Source organism: Mobula hypostoma, chromosome 2 (assembly GCF_963921235.1).
Source record: "Mobula hypostoma chromosome 2, sMobHyp1.1, whole genome shotgun sequence".
Classification (NCBI taxonomy): domain Eukaryota; kingdom Metazoa; phylum Chordata; class Chondrichthyes; order Myliobatiformes; family Myliobatidae; genus Mobula; species Mobula hypostoma.
Genome location: NC_086098.1, coordinates 185146999 through 185166591, shown reverse-complemented (window position 1 = coordinate 185166591; position 19593 = coordinate 185146999). Strand labels below are relative to the sequence as shown.

The following is a 19593-nucleotide window of genomic DNA, read 5'->3' as shown; positions in this document are numbered from 1 at the left end:
TACAAATTCAGATGATAAAAGCTTACCTTTCTGCTGCCTGATGGCAACGTTGAATTGAATTCTGTGCAGCCAGCATGACATGGTGAGTAGTACATTAAACCGTCCGCTCCACAAACTGGATTGTACAATTCCATTAAACAGTTACAGTCAACGTTGCAACTTGCCGTCACATTGACTGCAGCATCATAAAAACTGTTGAATAAGCATACCTTTGCGTCAACGAGGCACGTTTTTAGATTATTACATCACTAAGGTATTAACTAAGTCTTCCAGGTCCAATCGTTAAAGGTGATTTTATTGCACTCCTTTAATTTTACGTGGGGGCCAACATCATGATTAGATTGCAATTTTTCTACCAAAGTTCAGCCACAGAAAACTGCCCATTGGTATTCATCAGTTAAATTATTGGGAAGCTTATCATTATATTAAACATGGAATGAAAATATATAGATATATAAGAAATAAAGCTAATGATCGATAAAACGGAAGAAAAAGGCAATAGTAGCATCATAGAGTTATAGAAAACTACAGCACAGAGATATTCCATTGAATTTGTACCAAATGCCTAGTCCCATTGACTTGCACCTGGACCATAGCTCTTCATACCCTTGTCATCCATGTACCTATCCAAACTCCTCTTGAACATTGAAATCGAAATTGCATCCACCACTTGTGCTGGCAACACGGACCACACTCTTACGACTCTCTGAGTGAAGAAGTTTTCTCTCATGTTCCCCTTAACTTATCACCTTTCAATCTTAACTCATAATGTCCAGTTGTCGTCTCTCCCAACCTCAGTGGAAAAAGCCTGCTTGTATTTACCCTGTCTATACCCTTCATAATTCTAATGGATAATACAATTAATCAAAAGCAAAGATGAAGGCATCATGTTTCTGTAGATTCCCTACATGTTAGAATCTAGATTTCCATTCTCTCTCTCTGTTACATTCATAGACATTGTTAAGCACTGATTATAATAGTTAACCTATTAAAAAGAGAGATATGCTTATTACAGTTGAAGTAGAAATTAAATTTCGATTAATTTTATGCCCATACCTGCCATTGAATGTTGAAGTGATCCCAGCCACTGGCATGTTGGGGCAGTTAACGGAGACAATGAAGATAGCTAACAAGCTCAAGAACGTCCAAAGGACGCACAACTTGATGATTCCCCCACAACGGAGTTTTAATTTATTCACGATAAAACCGCCAAGGAACGTACCACCTCCGCCAGCTGGGACCACAATGTACCCTGGAATTGAGGAAAGCAGAGCGTACATTTAAAAATTTGTAGCTTTAGCAAGTGATAACGAGGTTAATTTGAGAAATATCTTTGCAACATTATGAAACACTTTGGGTCTCACATAAACTAAGATGCGATGTTGACTACATCATCACTACTTTTAGAGAAAATATATATCAGCTTTATTTGTCACAAGTACATTGAAACATACAGTGAAGTGTGTTGTTGGCATTGAATCACATCAGCAAGGATTGTGCCAGGCAGCCCATAAGTGTCACCAGGCTTCCGATGCCAACATAGCATACCCTCACTATCCCTAACCTGTGCATCCTTTTGGAATGCGGGAAGAAACCAGAGCACTAGCGGAAAGCCATGCAGTCATAGGAAGAACATACAAACTTCTTAGAGTCAGCAGTGGGAATTTCAATCCCAATCTTACAGTTTGCACTGTTATGCCAACTGCTATGGTGCCGTGGCACACGTGAAGGTTGTGCACTGATAGGATGAAGTGATCTGTCTGGAGCACATGCAGAATAACGTAATTTTACTTTACCACGCTATATATAACAATAATAAACACATTCAGATTGTTAACAGGTAAACATTGGTCTGGGTACCAAAGGAACTTACTTTCTTGCTCTTTCTGAAGCAGCAAGATGAAATCTTTTATACCCATCCCAGAAAGGAAACAGGCAACTTTGCTGAATATCTCGTTGGACGCAGCCGCAATTCTTCACGAGTACCTTGACGGTTATTTTGCATTCAACTCTCTGTTGTAGATTAGGAACTCATAGCTCTTTACCATCAGAGGAGACCATATGCTCTCCTCCTGGCACTTGACCAGTGTGTCATCGACAACTAGAATAGTAGTCATTATTGAAAAAAGAAAAATAATCAAATATTTTGTATTTGTAGGCACAAGGGTTGGTGAGTCAGCAAGTCTGAAGTTTGAGCTTGGAATTCGGGGTCCAGTTGTCAGCCAGTCTGGGATACCTCAGAACGAAGCCCGGAGGTCAATCAGAAGTCTGGAAATGAAAGCCCAATGGCTGAAGCCTAGAAACTGGAGACTAGAGGCCCAGATGCCTGTTCTGTCCATGGGTTGGAGACAGTCCGTATGGGTGGATGGGTGGGAGGCAGGACAGCGACCTGTTGTGCTGTTACTGCTTTGTTGCTTGTCATGTTCTGTGCGGCTCTGACGATCATTGTGGGCACGCTATTGTGGCTCCAGAATTTGTGGCGACACTTGTGGCCTGCCCCCATATCTTTAGGTTACGCTGGTTGCTAGTGCAAAGAATGCATCTCACTGTATGTTTCGATGTTATAAATAGGAGTTACAGTCACGGCTTTGTACATTTTAGTCAAGCTGCCTGGCATCTGATAGCAAAGCAAATTTATTACCAAGGTATAGACTAAACTCTTCCCTTGGATGACCCTCTAGATCCATAAATTATGACACTTACTGGGCACTTCACTTTCAAATCTAATCATCAACAGCAGAGAGCTCAAGAAGGGATCGTACAGTATGGCCAAGTGAAATAGGAATTGATATGGGAGGTGAGGGGAGTAATGAATTAACAGTATTATATATGAATGCACGGAGTGTAAGAAATAAAGTGGATGAGGTTGAGGCACAGTTGGAAATTGGTAAGTGTGATGTTGTGGGAATAACAGAGACATGGCTTCAAGTGGACAGGGCCTGGGAAATGAATATTCAAGGGTATACGTCCTATCAAAAGGACAGACTGATGGGCAGAGATTGGTGAGGAATGATATTCAGTCCCTTGCGAGGGGAGACATAGAATCAGGAGACATAGAGTCAGTATGGATAGAAATGAGAAATTCTAAGGGTAGAAAGACCCTAATGGGAGTTATCTACAGGCCCCCAAACAGTAGTCTGGATGTAGGGTGTAAGTTGAATCAAGAGTTAAAGTTGGCATATTGTAAAGGTAATGCTACAGTTGTTACGGGGAATTTCAACATGCAGGTAGACTGGAGGAATCAGGTTGGTACTGGACCCCAAGAAAGGGAGTTTGTGGAGTCCCTCCGAGACAGATTCTTAGAACAGCTTGTACTGGAGCCTACCAGAGAGAACGCAATTCTAGATTTAGTGTTGTGCAATGAACCGGATTTGATCAGGGACCTCGAGGTAAAGGTGCCATTAGGAGGTAGTGACCATAATATGATAAGTTTTAATCTACAATTTGAGAGGGAGAAGGGAAACTCAGAAGTGTCAGTATTACAGTTGAACAAAGGGAACTATAGTGCTATGAGGGAGGAGCTGGCCAAAGTTCAATGGAACAATACCCTAGCAGGGATGACAGTGGAACAGCAATGGCAAGTGTTTCTGGGAATAATGCGGAAGGTGCAGGATCAGTTTGTTCCAAAGAGGAAGAAAGATCCTAAGGGGAGTAAGGGGAGGCTGTGGCTGACAGGGGAAGTAATGGACAGTATAAAAATAAAAGAGAAGAAGTATAACATAGCAAAGATGAGTGGGAAGCCGGAAGATTGGGAAACTTTTAAAGAGCAACAGAAGGTAACTAAAAATGCAATATGCAGAGAAAAAATGAGGCACGAAGGTAAACTAGCCAAGAATATAAAAGAGAATAGTAAAAGCTTCTTTAGGTATGTGAAAAGGAAAAAAATAGTTAAGACCAAAATTGGGCCCTTGAAGACAGAAGCGGGTGAATTTATTATGGGGAACAAGGAAATGGCAGACGAGTTGAACAGGTACTTTGGATCTGTCTTCACTAGGGAAGACACAAACAATCTCCCAAATGTAATAGTGGCCAAAGGACCTAGGGTGACGAAGGAACTGAAGGAAATTTATATTAGGCAGGAAATGGTGTTGGATAGGCTATTGGGGCTGAAGGCTGATAAGTCCTCGGGACCTGATGGTCTGCATCCCAGGGTACTTAAGGAGGTGGCTTTAGAAATTGTGGATGCATTGGTAATCACTTTCCAATGTTCTATAGACTCAGGATCAGTTCCTGTGGATTGGAGGATGGCTAATGTTGTCCCTCTCTTCAAGAAGGGAGGAAGAGAGAAAACAGGGAATTATAAACCGGTTAGTCTGACGTCGGTAGTGGGAAAGATGCTGGAGTCAATTATAAAAGATGAAATTACGACACATCTGGAAAGCAGTAACAGGATTGGTCTGAGTCAGCATGGATTTACGAAGGGGAAATCATGCTTGACTAATCTTCTGGAATTTTCTGAGGATGTAACTATGAAAATGGACAAGGGAGAGCCAGTGGATGTAGTGTACCTGGACTTTCAGAAAGCCTTTGATAAAGTCCCACAAAGGAGATTAGTGGGCAAAATTAGGGCACATGGTATTGGGGGCAGAGTACTGACATGGATTGAAAATTGGCTGGCTGACAGAAAACAAAGAGCAGCGATTAACGGGTCCCTTTCGGAATGGCAGGCGGTGACCAGTGGGGTACCGCAGGGTTCAGTGCTGGGACCGCAGCTGTTTACAAAATATATTAATAATATAGATGAGGGAATTAAAAGTAACATTAGCAAATTTGCTGATGACACAAAGCTGGGTGGCAGTGTGAAATGTGAAGAGGATGTTATGAGAATGCAGGGTGACTTGGACAGGCTGGATGAGTGGGCCGATGCATGGCAGAAGCAGTTTAATGTGGATAAATGTGAGGTTATCCACTTTGGTGGTAAGAATGGGAAGGGAGATTATTATCTAAATGGAGGCAAGTTAGGAAAAGGGGAAACACAGCGAGATCTAGGTGTTCTTGTACATCAGTTACTGAAAGCAAGCATGCAAGTACAACAGGCAGTGAAGAAAGCTAATGGCATGCTGGGGAATTGAGTATAAGAGCAAAGAGGTCCTTCTGCAGCTGTACAGGGCCCTGGTGAGACCACACCTGGAGTACTGTGTGCAGTTTTAGTCTCCAAATTTGAGGAAGGACATTCTTGCTATTGAGGGAGTGCAGTGTAGGTTCACAAGGTTAATTCCTGGGATGGCGGGACTGTCATATGTCGAAAGATTGGAGCGACTGGGCTTGTATACTCTGGAATTTAGAAGGCTAAGAGGGGATCTTATTGAAACATACAAGATTATTAAGTGATTGGACACGCTGGAGGCAGGAAGCATGTTCCTTCTGATGGGTGAGTCCAGAACCAGAGGGGTAAGGGGTAGGCCATTTAGAACGGCATTGAAGAAAAACTTTTTCACCCAGAGAGTGGTGGAATGCTCTGCCTCAGAAGGTTGTGGAGGCCAAGTCTCTGGATGCTTTCAAGAAAGAGATGGATAGGACTCTTAAAGATAGCGGAATCAAAGGTTATGGGGATAAGGCAGGAACTGGATACTGATTGTGGATGATCAGCCATGATCACAGTGAATGGCGGTGCTGGCTCGAAGGGCCGAATGGCCTAATCCTGCACCTATTGTCTAATGTCTATTAGTAATATTACAAATTGGTTTTGGACTTGTGGGAGAATTCTACTAAATTAACCTGAGTCAATCCAGTTTAAGGGGAGGGAGGAGAAGATGGCGGTGTGACGCAGTGCGCGCGGCTGTTCTGAATGATATCGTATGTGTTAACTAGGGGGCCGTGCACAATCCTGATTTGATGGAGACAGCCATGAGAAGCACGGAGGAACATCTGGAGAAACTTCTGAAATGCCCGCTTCGCTGCTGCTGCTACTGTGCGATTGAGAATCTCCGGAAGGGAAGGCCCCAAATCCTCGGCTTTGCCTATTGCCTGTTGCTGGGGCCGGGGTCGAAGAACTCGGCAGAGATGGTGCTCGGTGCTCAGTGTCGGAGAGCTGGTGGGAGGCTCGGAGTTTTCGGACAGACTCGGAGTTGGACTGTGGTCGGGTGCTTCCAGGATGCTGCATCGGCAAGATGGCGGCGCTGGAGGTTCACCATCTGTGTGAGATGATAGAACTTTCGAGAGACGTTGAGACTTTTTACCGTGCCATGGTCTGTTCTTTATCAAATTACAGTATTGCTTTGCATTGTTGCAACTATATGTTATAATTATGTGGTTTTTGTCAGTTTTCAGTCGGTTTGTCATGTGTTTCTGTGATATCATTCTGGAGAAACATTGTATCATTTCTTAATGCATGCATTATTAAATGACAATAAAAGAGGACTGCGTGTCCTCATAATCGAATCTAATGTAGTTGAATTGGGGCAGCACGGTAGTGTTGCGACTACAAGTTGAAAGATTGGGGTTCAATTACCACCGTCTGTTAGGAATTTGTACGTTCTCACTATGATCACATGGGTTTCCTCCAGGTGCTCCGGTTTCCCCCACATTCCATTCAAGTTAGTAAATTGTAGGCAAGTAATGTTGGGTGTGGGGAGCATGTGACACTTGTTGGCTGCCCCCAGCACATCTTGGACTGTGTTTGGTTACTGACGCAATTGAACGCATTTCACCGTATGTTCTGATGTTTCGATGTACATGTGCAAAGCTTTAACCAAAAGATTAGAGATCTTTAATTTTCTGAACTGAATGAATCCACTTCAGAAAATTCCAGAATTTTAAAATTGAGGCATTACTACTTGGAAAAAACGAACATCAAGACGTAGGAACAGTGCAAGTGAGGGGTTGGGCGGGATAGCTTGGGGTGAGCTCAAGTTTATGGCAGTAGAATTTGGAAGACTGGATGATTCTGGGATTGAAAGGCTTATCATATGAAGAGTATTAGATGGCTCTGAGCTTGTATTCACTTGAATTTAGAAGAATGGTGGTGGGGGCACCCCATTGAAATCTATTGAATGATGAAAGGCCTAGACAGAGTGAATGTAGACAGGATGTTTCCTATAGTGAGGGAGTCTAAGACCAGAATGCACATCTCAGAATAGAGGAGCAGCCTTTTAGAACAGAGGTAGGAGAATTTTTTTTAGCCAGAGAGTAGTGAATCTGTGGCATTCATTGCTAGAGGTAGCTGTGGAGGCCAGGTCAGCGAGTGTATTTAAAGTGGAGGTTGATAGGTCAGGACGTGAAAGTTTACATGGAGAAGGCAGGAGAATGGGGTCTAGAGGGAGATGGATCAGTCATGGTTAAATGGCAGAGCAGACTTTCTGCCACATGGCCCAATTCTGCTCCTATGTCTTATGGTCTTATGTGCTATTTTGTAACTTTTAGGCTTTGAAGCAACGGAGACAAGGATAGCTGTTTCTGAGCATGAGGGCAGGGCAGCTTTCTGCCGAAACCAACCATTTTACTGGTGATAAGAATCTATGGTATGATTGTCACCTGGGGAATTAAAGTTCACACTAAAGTTTTGAAGAATGCAATTCAGAGGGTTACCAGGTAAGGAATGGAATGGGTGTTCAGAAAATGGAGGTTCTGATGTGGTCTGATGACAGCAGTATTGGTCATCCCAATAGTAAATTGAATGTATATTTTGTCTTTTCTGTATTGCATGTCAGACAAGCAGCAAACATTTCAGGGAATGTGGAGGTGGAGCTGGCTGTGACAGTGTGGATGCAGAAGCTAATACCTGTTTTTGGGTGTTGTCCCTGCAATGCATTGTGCGCATGCTAATGGAACAAAGATAAGATCTTGTGGAAGACCACAGGAGATCTTTAGTGACTGGTAACAACTGTTGTTTCAGTACTGAGGCAGAAGCCTGATTGGAGGGGTTCTGGGAAAACAGCAACAACTGAAATTGGAATTGGTTTACTATTGGTACATGTACTGAGATACAGTGAAAACAATGTCTTGTTTACAGATCAGATTATTGAGACAGAACAAGATAAAACAATAGCAGAATTCCACAGAAAAGGTGCAGTGCAGGTAAATAAGTTGCAAGATCATAACGAGGTGGATTGTGAGGTCTAAAACAGTGGTTGGTTGGAAATCGGTCTATAATTATAAGAGCACTGAGCAATTTATTATTAAAGTACATATGTACCAAGTTATATTACCTTGAGATTAATTTTACTTATTTATTGAGATACAGTGAAGAATAGGTCCTTCCAGTAGTAATCCCCCAATTTAATCCTAGCCTACTCATTGGATAATTTACAACAACCAACTAACCTACCAACCGGTATGTGTTTGGGCAGTGGAAGGAAACTGGAGCACATGGTCATGAGGAGAACGTACAGGCAGCAGTGGGAATTGAACCCCGGTTGCCCGCACTATAAAGTGTTGCGCTAACCACTACACTACAGTGCTGCCCAACTATGCTAAAATCCCTTCCCTGTAGGCATTCACACTAAATACAATGAAGCACAATGGAATCAATGAAAATCTGAGGAGAAGGGTCAAATACTGGAAGATTTGGCAGAAAGAATCTTTCTATGGCAAAGGTAGCACATTTAATTAAGTTGCTCTTGCTGTGTACATAATGTTGAGCATTCTTTGCTCTCATACATATTGGTTAGAATTAAATCACAGTGACAAAAAAAAATTCTACAAGGATGCTTCTAAGACATTCTAGAGTAAGCACCAGATGTAAGGAGAGAAGTATTACATTTGTGGAGAAAAATAACTGTAAACAATATGATAGGCTCTTAATTAGTCAGGGTGTCAGAGGTTATGGGAAAAAGAGAGCAGAATGGGGTTGAGAGGGATAATAAGTCAGCTATGATGGAACAGCAGAGCAGACTCAATGGACTGATTGGGCTAATTCTGCTCCTACGTCTTATGTCTTCTCTGCTAACCTGGAAGCTGGAGTGTACTTACATCCTCCAACAGCAGAGTGAATAAAATATTTACTTTATGGAAGGGTATGCAGTAGAAATTCAATTTCAGTTGCTTGCTCTAAATGCACAATAAATAGTGAAGGCAGATTGTGTTTCATTTCAGAAATTTTGGAAGCAAAACCTAACATGTACACGTGACTATATAGTGTGTTTAACACGTGTAAGAAAGGATGAATTTCCGTTAGTCTTTGTGGGCTGGTGTATGGTTAACTCTCATCATCATTCCTGGGTGTCAATATCTCTGAGGATCTAACCTGGACCCAACATATTGATGCAGCTATAAGATTAGTGGCTAAATTTCATTATAGGTTTAAGGAGATATGGTTTCTTGCCTAAAACACTTGCAAATTTCAATAGATGTACCTTGGAAAGCATTCTAACTGGCTGCATCACTGTCTGGGGTGGGGGTGCGGGTGCAACTGCACAGAATTGAAGTAGGCTGCAGAGTTGTAAACTCAGTCAGCTCCATCATGGGCACTAGCCACAGTAGTGTCCAGGATATCTTTAAGGAATGGTGCCTCAAAAAGGTGGCGTCCATCATTAAGGACTCCCATCATGCAGAAGATGCCCTGTTCTCATTGAAACCATCAGCCAGGAGGTACAGCAGCCTGAGGGCATACCCTCCACGATTCAGGAACAGCTTCTTCCCCTCTGTCATCCAATTTCTAAATGGATACTGAGCCCATGAACACTACCTCACTACTTTTTAATTATTTTGCACTACTTATTTAAATTAACTTTTTTTTATATATATATCCTTACTGTAATGCACAATTTTATTTTCTCTCTATTATGTATTGCATTGTACTCCTGAAAAGAACAAATTTCATGACATATGTCCTTGATATTAAACCAGATTCTGATTTTGATCAGTTTCACTTGACAGTTTTATGAAACAACCTTTCACTCAGAACCAATTGAATTGTTTAAAGGAATAAAAACAGAAACTCCAAAACTCTTTGCCTGCACTGGAATCCATTAATAACTTCTTTTAAAACACAAGATGAGGTAATCAATTCCCTTCCTACCGAAGAGGGTTGCACCTTGAGAAGCGCTCAGACCAAACTGGGATTCCAGGAACTTGGGCCCAAATGTGGACATGCCAGCAATCAGCGTAGCCTCTGTTGCTCCTGACAGACAGAGAAAGATGAAAGTTGGATTCTTCAGCAATAGCAATGCTGACCTGTCATTTAAAAGAAAAGTTTGTTAATGAACCTGGGTTTTAAGGTGTGTAAACAGATTGACAGTCACATTCCCTCCTTAAGTTTTTTCATTCTCCTCTTCCATTCACTGTACTAACACCAGAAGACACAGGAGAATTTGGCTGCTCCATCATTCCATCATGGCTGATTTATTACCCCTCTCAAACCCATTCTCCAGTATTCTCCCCATAACCTTTGACACCTTTACTAATCAAGAACCTATCAACCTCTGCTTCAAACAGACCCATTGACCTAGCTTTCACAGCATTCTCTGGCAATGAATTCCATAGATTCCAGTGGTACAGTGGTTACATTACTCATCTCATTATGATCGAGAGACCAGAGTTCAATTCCCTCCCTAGAAACTGTGAAACTGTGGAGGCTGCTGGTTTCGAGTGGCTTCCCTCAGAGAGGCCACTGGGTTCAAGTTGATGACCTTGGAGATGTCGAGATTCTGAGATTTATGGTTTCGACTGTAGTTCATATTGGCCTCCTTCAGCTCTGTTTTCCTTGCCCTTTTTTCTTGAGGCTGGGAGTTTGGGGTTTAATGTTCTCGCTGTGTGTGGGCGATCAGTTAGCTTTTGTGCGAGGGAGGAGTTGGGAGGTTTGGGTTTTGAGAGCTTTTGTTTTCTTTTTGCATGTCTTTTCTTCCAACTACTTCAGTGCTTTTTTCCCCCTGTATTTTATGGCTATCTGGAAAAGACAAATCTCAGAGTTGTATTCTGCATACATACTTAGATAAGAAGAATGAACCTTTGAGCTCCCTGAAATTCCCTTCGTAAATGTCTCAGACTCCCTCTCTGTTCTTGATGACTCATCTCAACCTCCCCCTTTGAATAAGGCATTACTTTCCCTACTTTGGCCTGGTCTCAGATGTTTGACCGGTTTCCAATGAACTCCTCTGGGGGGCTTTCTAATGGCAAAGGGAGTACATTTAATGAAGTTGTTGCTGTTCTGTTCACATTGTTGAATGTTCTTTGGTCTCTTACATATTGGTTAGAATAAATCTTTCTTTTCTTTCTTTCTTTTTCAATCTTTTTATTAATTTCATAGAATGAAAACATAACATAACACTATTACAAATGGTAGGAGATACATTGTTACAGTTAAAATAAATAATTATAAGACCAAATAGTATAAATTGACAAAACTCCCAATCGCGTAGAATAGGAATAAATAATACAAAGCAAAAAAAAAACTGAAGAAAAACATGAAAAAGAAAAAAAAGAAAAAAACCCTATCCCAAAAAAAAACTAAACTAAACAGAATTAGTCAACTAAACTAAAGACTTGGGCAGTACTAACAACTTAAAAATGGGAAAGAAGAAAACCTTACTGTTGACGACTCCGCTCCTCTCAACCAGCAGTACAGAGAGATAAAACAAGTTTGGAAATGGTCAACTTACATCAAATGAAAATGCTGAATGAATGGCCTCCAAGTTTTTTCAAATCTAATGGAAGGGTCATAAACCGCACTTCTAATTTTTTCCAAATTCAAACACACCATAGTTTGTGAAAACCAATGGAATACAGTAGGAGGGTTAATCTCTTTCCAATTCAGCAAAATAGATCTTCTAGCCATTAGAGTAAGAAATGCAATCATCTTACGTGCTGAAGAGGTTAAATAACTTGAATCTATCATTGGTAATCCAAAGATAGCAGTAATTGGGTGAGGTAAGTCTATATTCAAAACCGTTGAAATACTGACAAAAATATCTTTCCAATATTTTTCCAACAAAGGACATGACCAAAACATGTGAGTTAAAGAAGCTATCTCGCAATGACATCTATCACATATTGGGTTAATGTAACAGTAGTAACGAGATAGTTTATCTTTGGACATATGGGCCCTGTGCACTACTTTAAACTGTATCAACACATGTTTGGCACATATAGAGGATAAATTAACCAAATGAAGAATTTTTTCCCATTTTTCAGTCGGTATAACAATCTTAAGTTCTCTTTCCCAATCATCTTTAATTTTATTGGAAACATCAGGGGATAAATTCATAATTATATTATATATAATTGCTACAACATTTTTATGAGAAAGGTTTAAATCTAAAATTTTTTCCAAAGTGTCCATTGGGTATGGGTGTGGAAAATTAGGAGAAACTGTAATTAAGAAGTTTCTAATCTGTAAATATCTAAAAAAGTGAGATCTGGGTAAGTTATATTTATTAGAAAGTTGATCAAAAGACATGAAACAATTATCCAAAAATAAATCATGAAAATGTATTATACCTTTGGTTTTCCAATCAAAGTAAGCTTTATCCATAGTGGAAGGTTGAAAAAGGAAATTAGGTAAGATAGGACTTGCTAAAATAAATTGATTAAACCCAAAAAATCTTTGAAATTGAAACCATATACGTAAAGTATGCTTAACTATTGGATTATTAATTTGTTTATACAATTTAGAAAAAGTAAAAGGAAGCAAAGTTCCTAAAATCGAGCCCAAGGAGAACCCTTGGAAAGAATTACATTCAAGATTTACCCAATGTGGATTTAAAGGTACCTCCAAATCTCGTAACCAAAATTTTAAATATCAAATATTAATTGCCCAATAATAAAATCTAAAATTCGGGAGGGCGGTTAGAATAAATGACAGAAATAAAAACTGGTTGTCTAGAAGGATGTAGTAAACACATCCAGATGCATGACATTGCCTCGAGGAATTAGATGTTTGGATCTTGAAAAGCAGCTGAAGTGGAATCAGCCGTGACTGCTGGTGGCAGGCTCATCTGTCACTTACCCAGATATGACATACCTTCCCAAAGCATGAGTTTCTTTTTGACACATTCTGAATTATAGAAGAAGTGTATTCAAGATACCAGCTTATAATGACTTTTGGGTAAGGGAATGCATGTTGGTTTGTCATTGAAAAGTTCTGCATCAAAAGAGGCACAAGCTGTGGGATAAACATCAGGACTTGCATATGGTGCATGTGTATGGTGGGACATGGAGGTGGAGGGGAGGAGATCCATGATCAACTGCTGGGGATGAAGCTCAGCCTAGGATGGATGACTGAAATTAGTAACTAATGGATTGTGATCAGGGTGGAGAGGGGAGAGGTGTTGGTACGTGTCTGCTTGCAACTTAGATGACTTAATGAGTTTGGCAGTGCAGTTTAGATGGCAGCCACTGTCAAGTTGAGAAATACTGTTCCTCAGATTCCCCGTAAACCTCTTAAATCATTGTCTTAAACCTGCACCCCCTTGTCTTAGACAGCACCACCACCATAGTGAGAAGTTTCTTACTATGAATCCGATAACTTGGTATGCCTCTATTGGACTCTTCTGTTCCAAGGAAAACAAAGCCTATCCAGTTGCTCCTCATAAAGAAAGATTACATCCCAGGCAATATCTTGGTGAATCTCCTCTGTATCCTCTCCATTGCAATCATGTCCTTGCTATACAGTAATGAGCAGCAATGCACACAATATTCTAGTCTGTACCTTAACCAAGGTTTTATAAAGTTATACCTAGACCTTCCTGTTTTATATACTATTCACCAGCTAATGAAGGCAAGCATCCCACATGCCTTCTTCACCATGCTTTCCCCCTGTGCTGCCATCTTCAGCCCTCTTTCGAACAATCATTCCATGGTCAGAGTCACTTAGAGCACATTTCTTCCACCTTCTGATGTTGGGTCTGAACAACAACTGAATTTCTTGACCACGTCTTCATGCTTTTATGCATTGAGTGAGTCGCTGTCATATGACTGGCTGAATAGTTATTCTCAGTAAGAAGCATTATATGGAATAAAGTGGCCACTAAGTGTAAATCAGCCATGTCGAATGGCAGAGTAGATTCGATGGGCTCAACAGCCCAATTCTACTCATTTGTGTAAACATCTTGTGGAAATAAACGAAGATTTAATGACCAGGCACAAAGTATAGCCAAAGAGAATCTGGAAGAAATATTGTGGACTCCAAAATTCACATGATAAATCCCCAGATTTCTTTGGGGGAGATGATTTTCATTATAATTCAACTGAATCGTACTTTTCATGTGTATTATCCCCTCACTTCCACCCACCAACTAAACCCAAAATTGTGCCTAAGGATATATACTTGGGAAAACACAGACAAAATGCTGACAGACTGAGGGAATGTGGCCTTTTCTCCTTGGAACGACAGAGGATGAGAGGGGACCTGAGAGAGGTGTGTAAGATGATGAGGGGCATTGATCACGTGGATAGTCAGAAGCTTTTTCCCAGGGCTGAAAAGGCTAACATGAGGTGGCATAGTTTTAAGGTGCTTGCAAGTAGGTACAGAGGGCATATTAGGGGTAAGTTTTTCACACAAAGTGGTGGGTGCGTGGAATGCACTGCCAGCAACAGTGGTAGTGGTGGATACAATAGGGTCTTATAAGAGACTCTTAGCTAGGTACACGGAGCTTAAAAAAATAGAGGGTTATGTGGTAGGGAAATTCTAGGCAGTTTCTAGAGTAGGTTACATGGTCGGCACAACATTGTGGGCCAAAGGGCCTGTAATGTGCTGTAGGTATCTATGTTCTAAGTTCTAAATGCTGGAGAAACTCAGCAGGCCAGGCAGCATTTATGGTAAAGAGTAAACAGTCAATATTTCGGCCAAAACTCTTCAAGACTGATGAAGCGTCTCAATCTGAAATGTTGACTCTTTACTCTTTTCCATAGACGCTGCTTGGCCTGCTGAGTTCCTCCTGCATTTTGTGTGTGTTGCTTTGGATTTCCAGCAACTGCAGATTTTCTTCTGTTTGGAATATAGAAAAGGATACATGGCTCTTGTGCTTTTTGACAAATAAAGAGGATTAAAGGGAAAATTGTAATCAAGGGTCATCTGCAAGCTATAGCCTCAGTAATAGAGTGACAATCATGCATTTTCTCAAATGATTTCTATCGGTACCCATCTGTAATGTGGAATCATCTCCCAGTATATGATTTAGAATGTCTAAAAACAGCAGGATCTTTGCAAAAAGGATCTAGGTTTTAGACAGCATGGTCTAGCAAGATGCAGGTAACAGAGGCAATTAAACAATGCCAGTTCCACGTTGTGCATTACCTGGGTAGGTCCCTTAACGTTTTCCCAAAATCTGGCTCCATTGCAGTTTTCTGACTCCCATCCTTCAGTTGATGAGCCTCCGAGACCCTCATCGCCATATAACGTTGGGACTCTAATTTACAAAAAAAGCGGTTTAGCTGTGGACTTCGCAAGACAATATACTGTTACTCATCAACCATGAACCCCAATGCCAACATCAAGACAACAAAGTGCATAAATCTTGAGTAACATACACAATATGCTGGAGGAATTCAGCAAGTCAGGCAGCACCAATAGAGGGGAATATACCATTGATGTTTTGGGCTGAGACTAAATGGTCTCGGCCTGAAATGTCAACCATTTATTTCTCTCCAGAGAAGCTTCCTGAGCTGCTGAGTTCCTCCAGTATTTTGTTGTCTGGATTTCCAATATCTACAAAATCTCTCGTATTTATTAGTACATAGATCTTTTCTTTTTAAGCATATATATATGTTACTCTAACTACATTTTATATTATATTTTATTATGGAATAGCAATGTTTAGAAGAAAAAAATTAATGGGAAATTAGTGTAAATTTAGAACTTACAACATAAACACAATTTTGTAATGATCCTCTCAATGGTTTCCTTATATTGAATTGGTTTTGTCTGCAGTAACTGTTCATGATGAAGGTTAAAAGTTACCTTATGGCTCAGAAAAATGTGAAAGTTAAATGATTTTGAATGTTTACTCTTTCTTTCTCTCCTGAGATACTAAAGTTCAATGTTCAAAGTAAATTTTATTATCATAGTACATACATGTCACCTCATACAATCCGGAGATTGTTTTTCCTGTGGGCATTCTCAGCAAATCTGTAGCATAGCAACTATAACTATTACTACTACTACTACTACATCGACTCAGGCCTAGGGGGATGGCGTTGGGCACGATGAAGGACTCTCCACTTCTCCCTTTCCCTCATCAGTAACTATAACAGGAGCAATGAAAGATCAAGTAGAGCAGAGAAGACAACAGACCGTGTAAATGCAAATATCAATAAATGGCAATAAATAACGAAAGCATGAAATAAAGAGTTCTTAAGGTGAGGTCATTGGTTGTGGGAAGATCTCAATAGATGAGTAGCTATCCTCTTTTGTTCAAGAGCCTGATGGTTGAGGGGTAGGAACCGTTCTTGAACTGTTCTTCAAGATGGCACTAGAAATCATTGGTAACTTTCAGCTAGATGAAAAAAGTGGTTCCAGATTTCCTCTTACGTGTATTACCTGATCTGAATATTTCTGGCTTTTTCTGTCCTTGTTGGATTAGAACAGTAACTGAAGCTGAAGACACAATAAACTCGGATCCATGTTTTAAACTGAAGATACAATTAACTAGGAAACTAATGTCCCCATTTTGAAATAAGACAGGTTATAGGGTTATTGGAGTAAGCACCACTCCTGGAGAGAGCTGCCAACTGGGGGTGAAAATTCCCGACTCTCAATAATGGCTTAACTTGCATATGATGACTTTGTTTGACCCCAGGTTACATCACTAATGATAGGTCCCAGCACATCCAAGGATGTCCCACAATCCAGGTGATAGGAGTAAAGCTTTTGCTCCCAAGCACTTATTTAACCTCCACAGGGTGGCAGTAGTGAGCAGACTATGTATTCAGATGCTCATCTGGGCACCGCCGATCCACATTTAAGAGGAACTTGATGTGCAAAAGTTCAGGATACAATCCACTGGATAAAAAAACCCAGTAAAACAGATCACCGTCACTGATCTCTGCTTCTGAAGGAAGGATGAAATAGTGTATTGCATTTTAATAGCATGTCTCAAGCAGTGCCAAACCAGCAATGGGTTTCTGCAGGTTGTCTGAAGCAATGGTTCATTGCAAGCTATTTGTCCTGTAGAAGTAAAACTTTTAATTTATTTATTTATTGAGATACTGCATGGAATAGGCCCTTCTGGCCCTTCGAGCCGCGCCACCTGGCAATCCCCTGATTTAATCCTAACCTAAACATAGAAACATAAAATAGTACAGCACATTCATTACAGGCCCTTCGGCCCACAATGTTGTGCCGACCCTCAAACCCTGCCTTCCATATACCCCCCTCACCTTAAACTCCTCCATGTACCTGTCTAGTAGTCTCTTAAACTTCACTAGTGCATCTGCCTCCACCACTGACTCAGGCAGTGCATTCCACACACCAACCACTCTCTGAGTAAAAAACCTGCCTCTAATATTCTCCTTGAACTTCCCACCCCTTACCTTAGAGCCATGTCCTCTTGTATTGAGCAGTGGTGCCCTTGGGGAAGAGGCGCTGGCTATCCATTCTATCTATTCCTCTTATTATCTTGTACACCTCTATCATGTCTCCTCTCATCCTCCTTCTCTCCAAAGAGTAAAGCCCTAGCTCCCTTAATCTCTGATCATAATGCATACTCTCTAAACCAGGCAGCATCCTGGTAAATCTCCTCTGCACCCTCTCCAATGCTTCCACATCCTTCCTATAGTGAGGCGACCAGAACTGGACACAGTACTCCAAGTGTGGCCTAACCAGAGTTTTATAGAGCTGCATCATTACCTCGTGACTCTTAAACTCTATCCCTCGACTTATGAAAGCAAACACTTCATAAGCTTTCTTAACTACCCTATCTACTTGTGAGGCCACTTTCAGGGATCTGTGGACATGTACCCCCAGATCCCTCTGCTCCTCCACACTACCAAGTGTCCTATCACTCACTTTGTACTCTGCCTTGGAGTTTGTCCTTCCAAAGTGTACCACCTCACACTTCTCCGGGTTGAACTCCATCTGCCACTTCTCAGCCCACTTCTGCATCCTATCAATGTCTCTCTGCAATCTTTGACAATCCTCTACACTATCTACAACACCACCAACCTTTGTGTCGTCTGCAAACATGCCAACCCACTCTTCTACCCCCACATCCAGGTCGTTAATAAAAATCACAAAAGGTAGAGGTCCCTGAACAGATCCTTGTGGGACACCACTAGTCATAGTCCTCCAATTTGAATGTACTCACTCCACCACGACCCTCTGCCTTCTGCAGGCAAGCCAATTCTAAATCCACCTGGCCAAATTTCCCTGGATCGCATGCCTTCTGACTTTCTGAATAAGCCTATCATGTGGAACCTTGTCAAATGCCTTACTAAAATGCATATAGATCACATCCACTGCACTACCCTCATCTATATGCCTAGTTATCTCCTCAAAGAACTCTATCAGGCTTGTTAGACACCATCTGCCCTTCACAAAGCCATGCTGACTGTCCCTGATCAGAACATGATTCTCTAAATGCCCATAGATTCTATCTCTAAGAATCTTTTCCAACAGCTTTCCCACCACAGACATAAGGCTCACTGGTCTATAATTACCCGGACCATCCCTACTACCTTTTTTGAACAAGGGAATAACATTCGCCTCCCTCCAATCCTCCGGTACCATTCCCGTGGACAACGAGGACATAAAGATCCTAGCCAGAGGCTCAGCAATCTCTTCCCTTGCCTCGTGGAGCAGCCTGGGGAATATTCCGTCAGGCCCCGGGGACTTATCCATCCTAATGTATTTTAACAACTCCAACACCTCCTCTCCCTTAATATCAACATGCTCCAGAACATCAACCTCACTCATATTGTCCTCACCATCATCAAGTTCCCTCTCACTGGTGAATACCAAACAGAAGTATTCATTGAGGACCTCACTCACTTCCACAGCCTCCAGGCACATCTTCCCACCTTTATCTCTAATCGGTCTCACCTTCATCTCTAATCGGTCCTACCTTCACTCCTGTCATCCTTTCGTCCTTCACATAATTGAAGAAAGCCTTGGGGTTTTCCTTTACGCTACTTGCCAAGGCCTTCTCATGCCCCCTTCTTGCTCTTCTTAAGCTCCTTTCTTGCTTCCCTATATTCCTCAATAGACCCATCTGATCCTTGCTTCCTAAACCTCATGTATGCTGCATTCTTCCACCTGACTAGATTTTCCACCTCACTTGTCACTCATGGTTCCTTCACTCTACCATTCTTTATCTTTCTCACCGGGACAAATTTATCCCTAACATCCTGCAAAAGATCTCTAAACATCGACCACATGTTCATAGCACATTTCCCTGCAAAAACATCATCCCAATTCACACCCGCAAGTTCTAGCCTTATAGCCTCATAATTTGCCATTCCCCAAATAAAAATTTTCCTGTCCTCTCTGATTCTATCCTTTTCCATGATAATGCCAGAGAGCGGTGGTCACTCTGCCCCAGATGCTCACCCACTGAGAGATCTGTGACATTACCCGGTTCATTACCTAGTACTAGATCTAGTATGGCATTCCCCCTAGTCGGCCTGTCCACATACTGTGACAGGAATCCGTCCTGGACACACTTAACAAACTCTGCCCCCATCTAAACCCTTGGAACTAATCAGGAGCCAATCAATATTAGG

General features: G+C 41.4%; 1 protein-coding gene across 12 annotated transcripts in view; it reads right to left on the bottom strand.

Annotated features, from left to right (window-relative positions):
• Nucleotides 1-19593, bottom strand: part of slco4a1 (solute carrier organic anion transporter family, member 4A1) — a 294821-nt gene that overhangs the window by 22094 nt on the left and 253134 nt on the right. For all 12 annotated transcript variants that reach the window (XM_063041236.1, XM_063041245.1, XM_063041242.1 and 9 more), the window contains 4 exons: nucleotides 15173-15284; nucleotides 9959-10113; nucleotides 1057-1252; nucleotides 27-192 (listed from right to left, as the gene is read on the bottom strand). In XM_063041236.1, the coding sequence (XP_062897306.1) occupies nucleotides 27-192; nucleotides 1057-1252; nucleotides 9959-10113; nucleotides 15173-15284 (629 nt within the window). The remainder of the gene's footprint in view (nucleotides 1-26; nucleotides 193-1056; nucleotides 1253-9958; nucleotides 10114-15172; nucleotides 15285-19593) is intronic.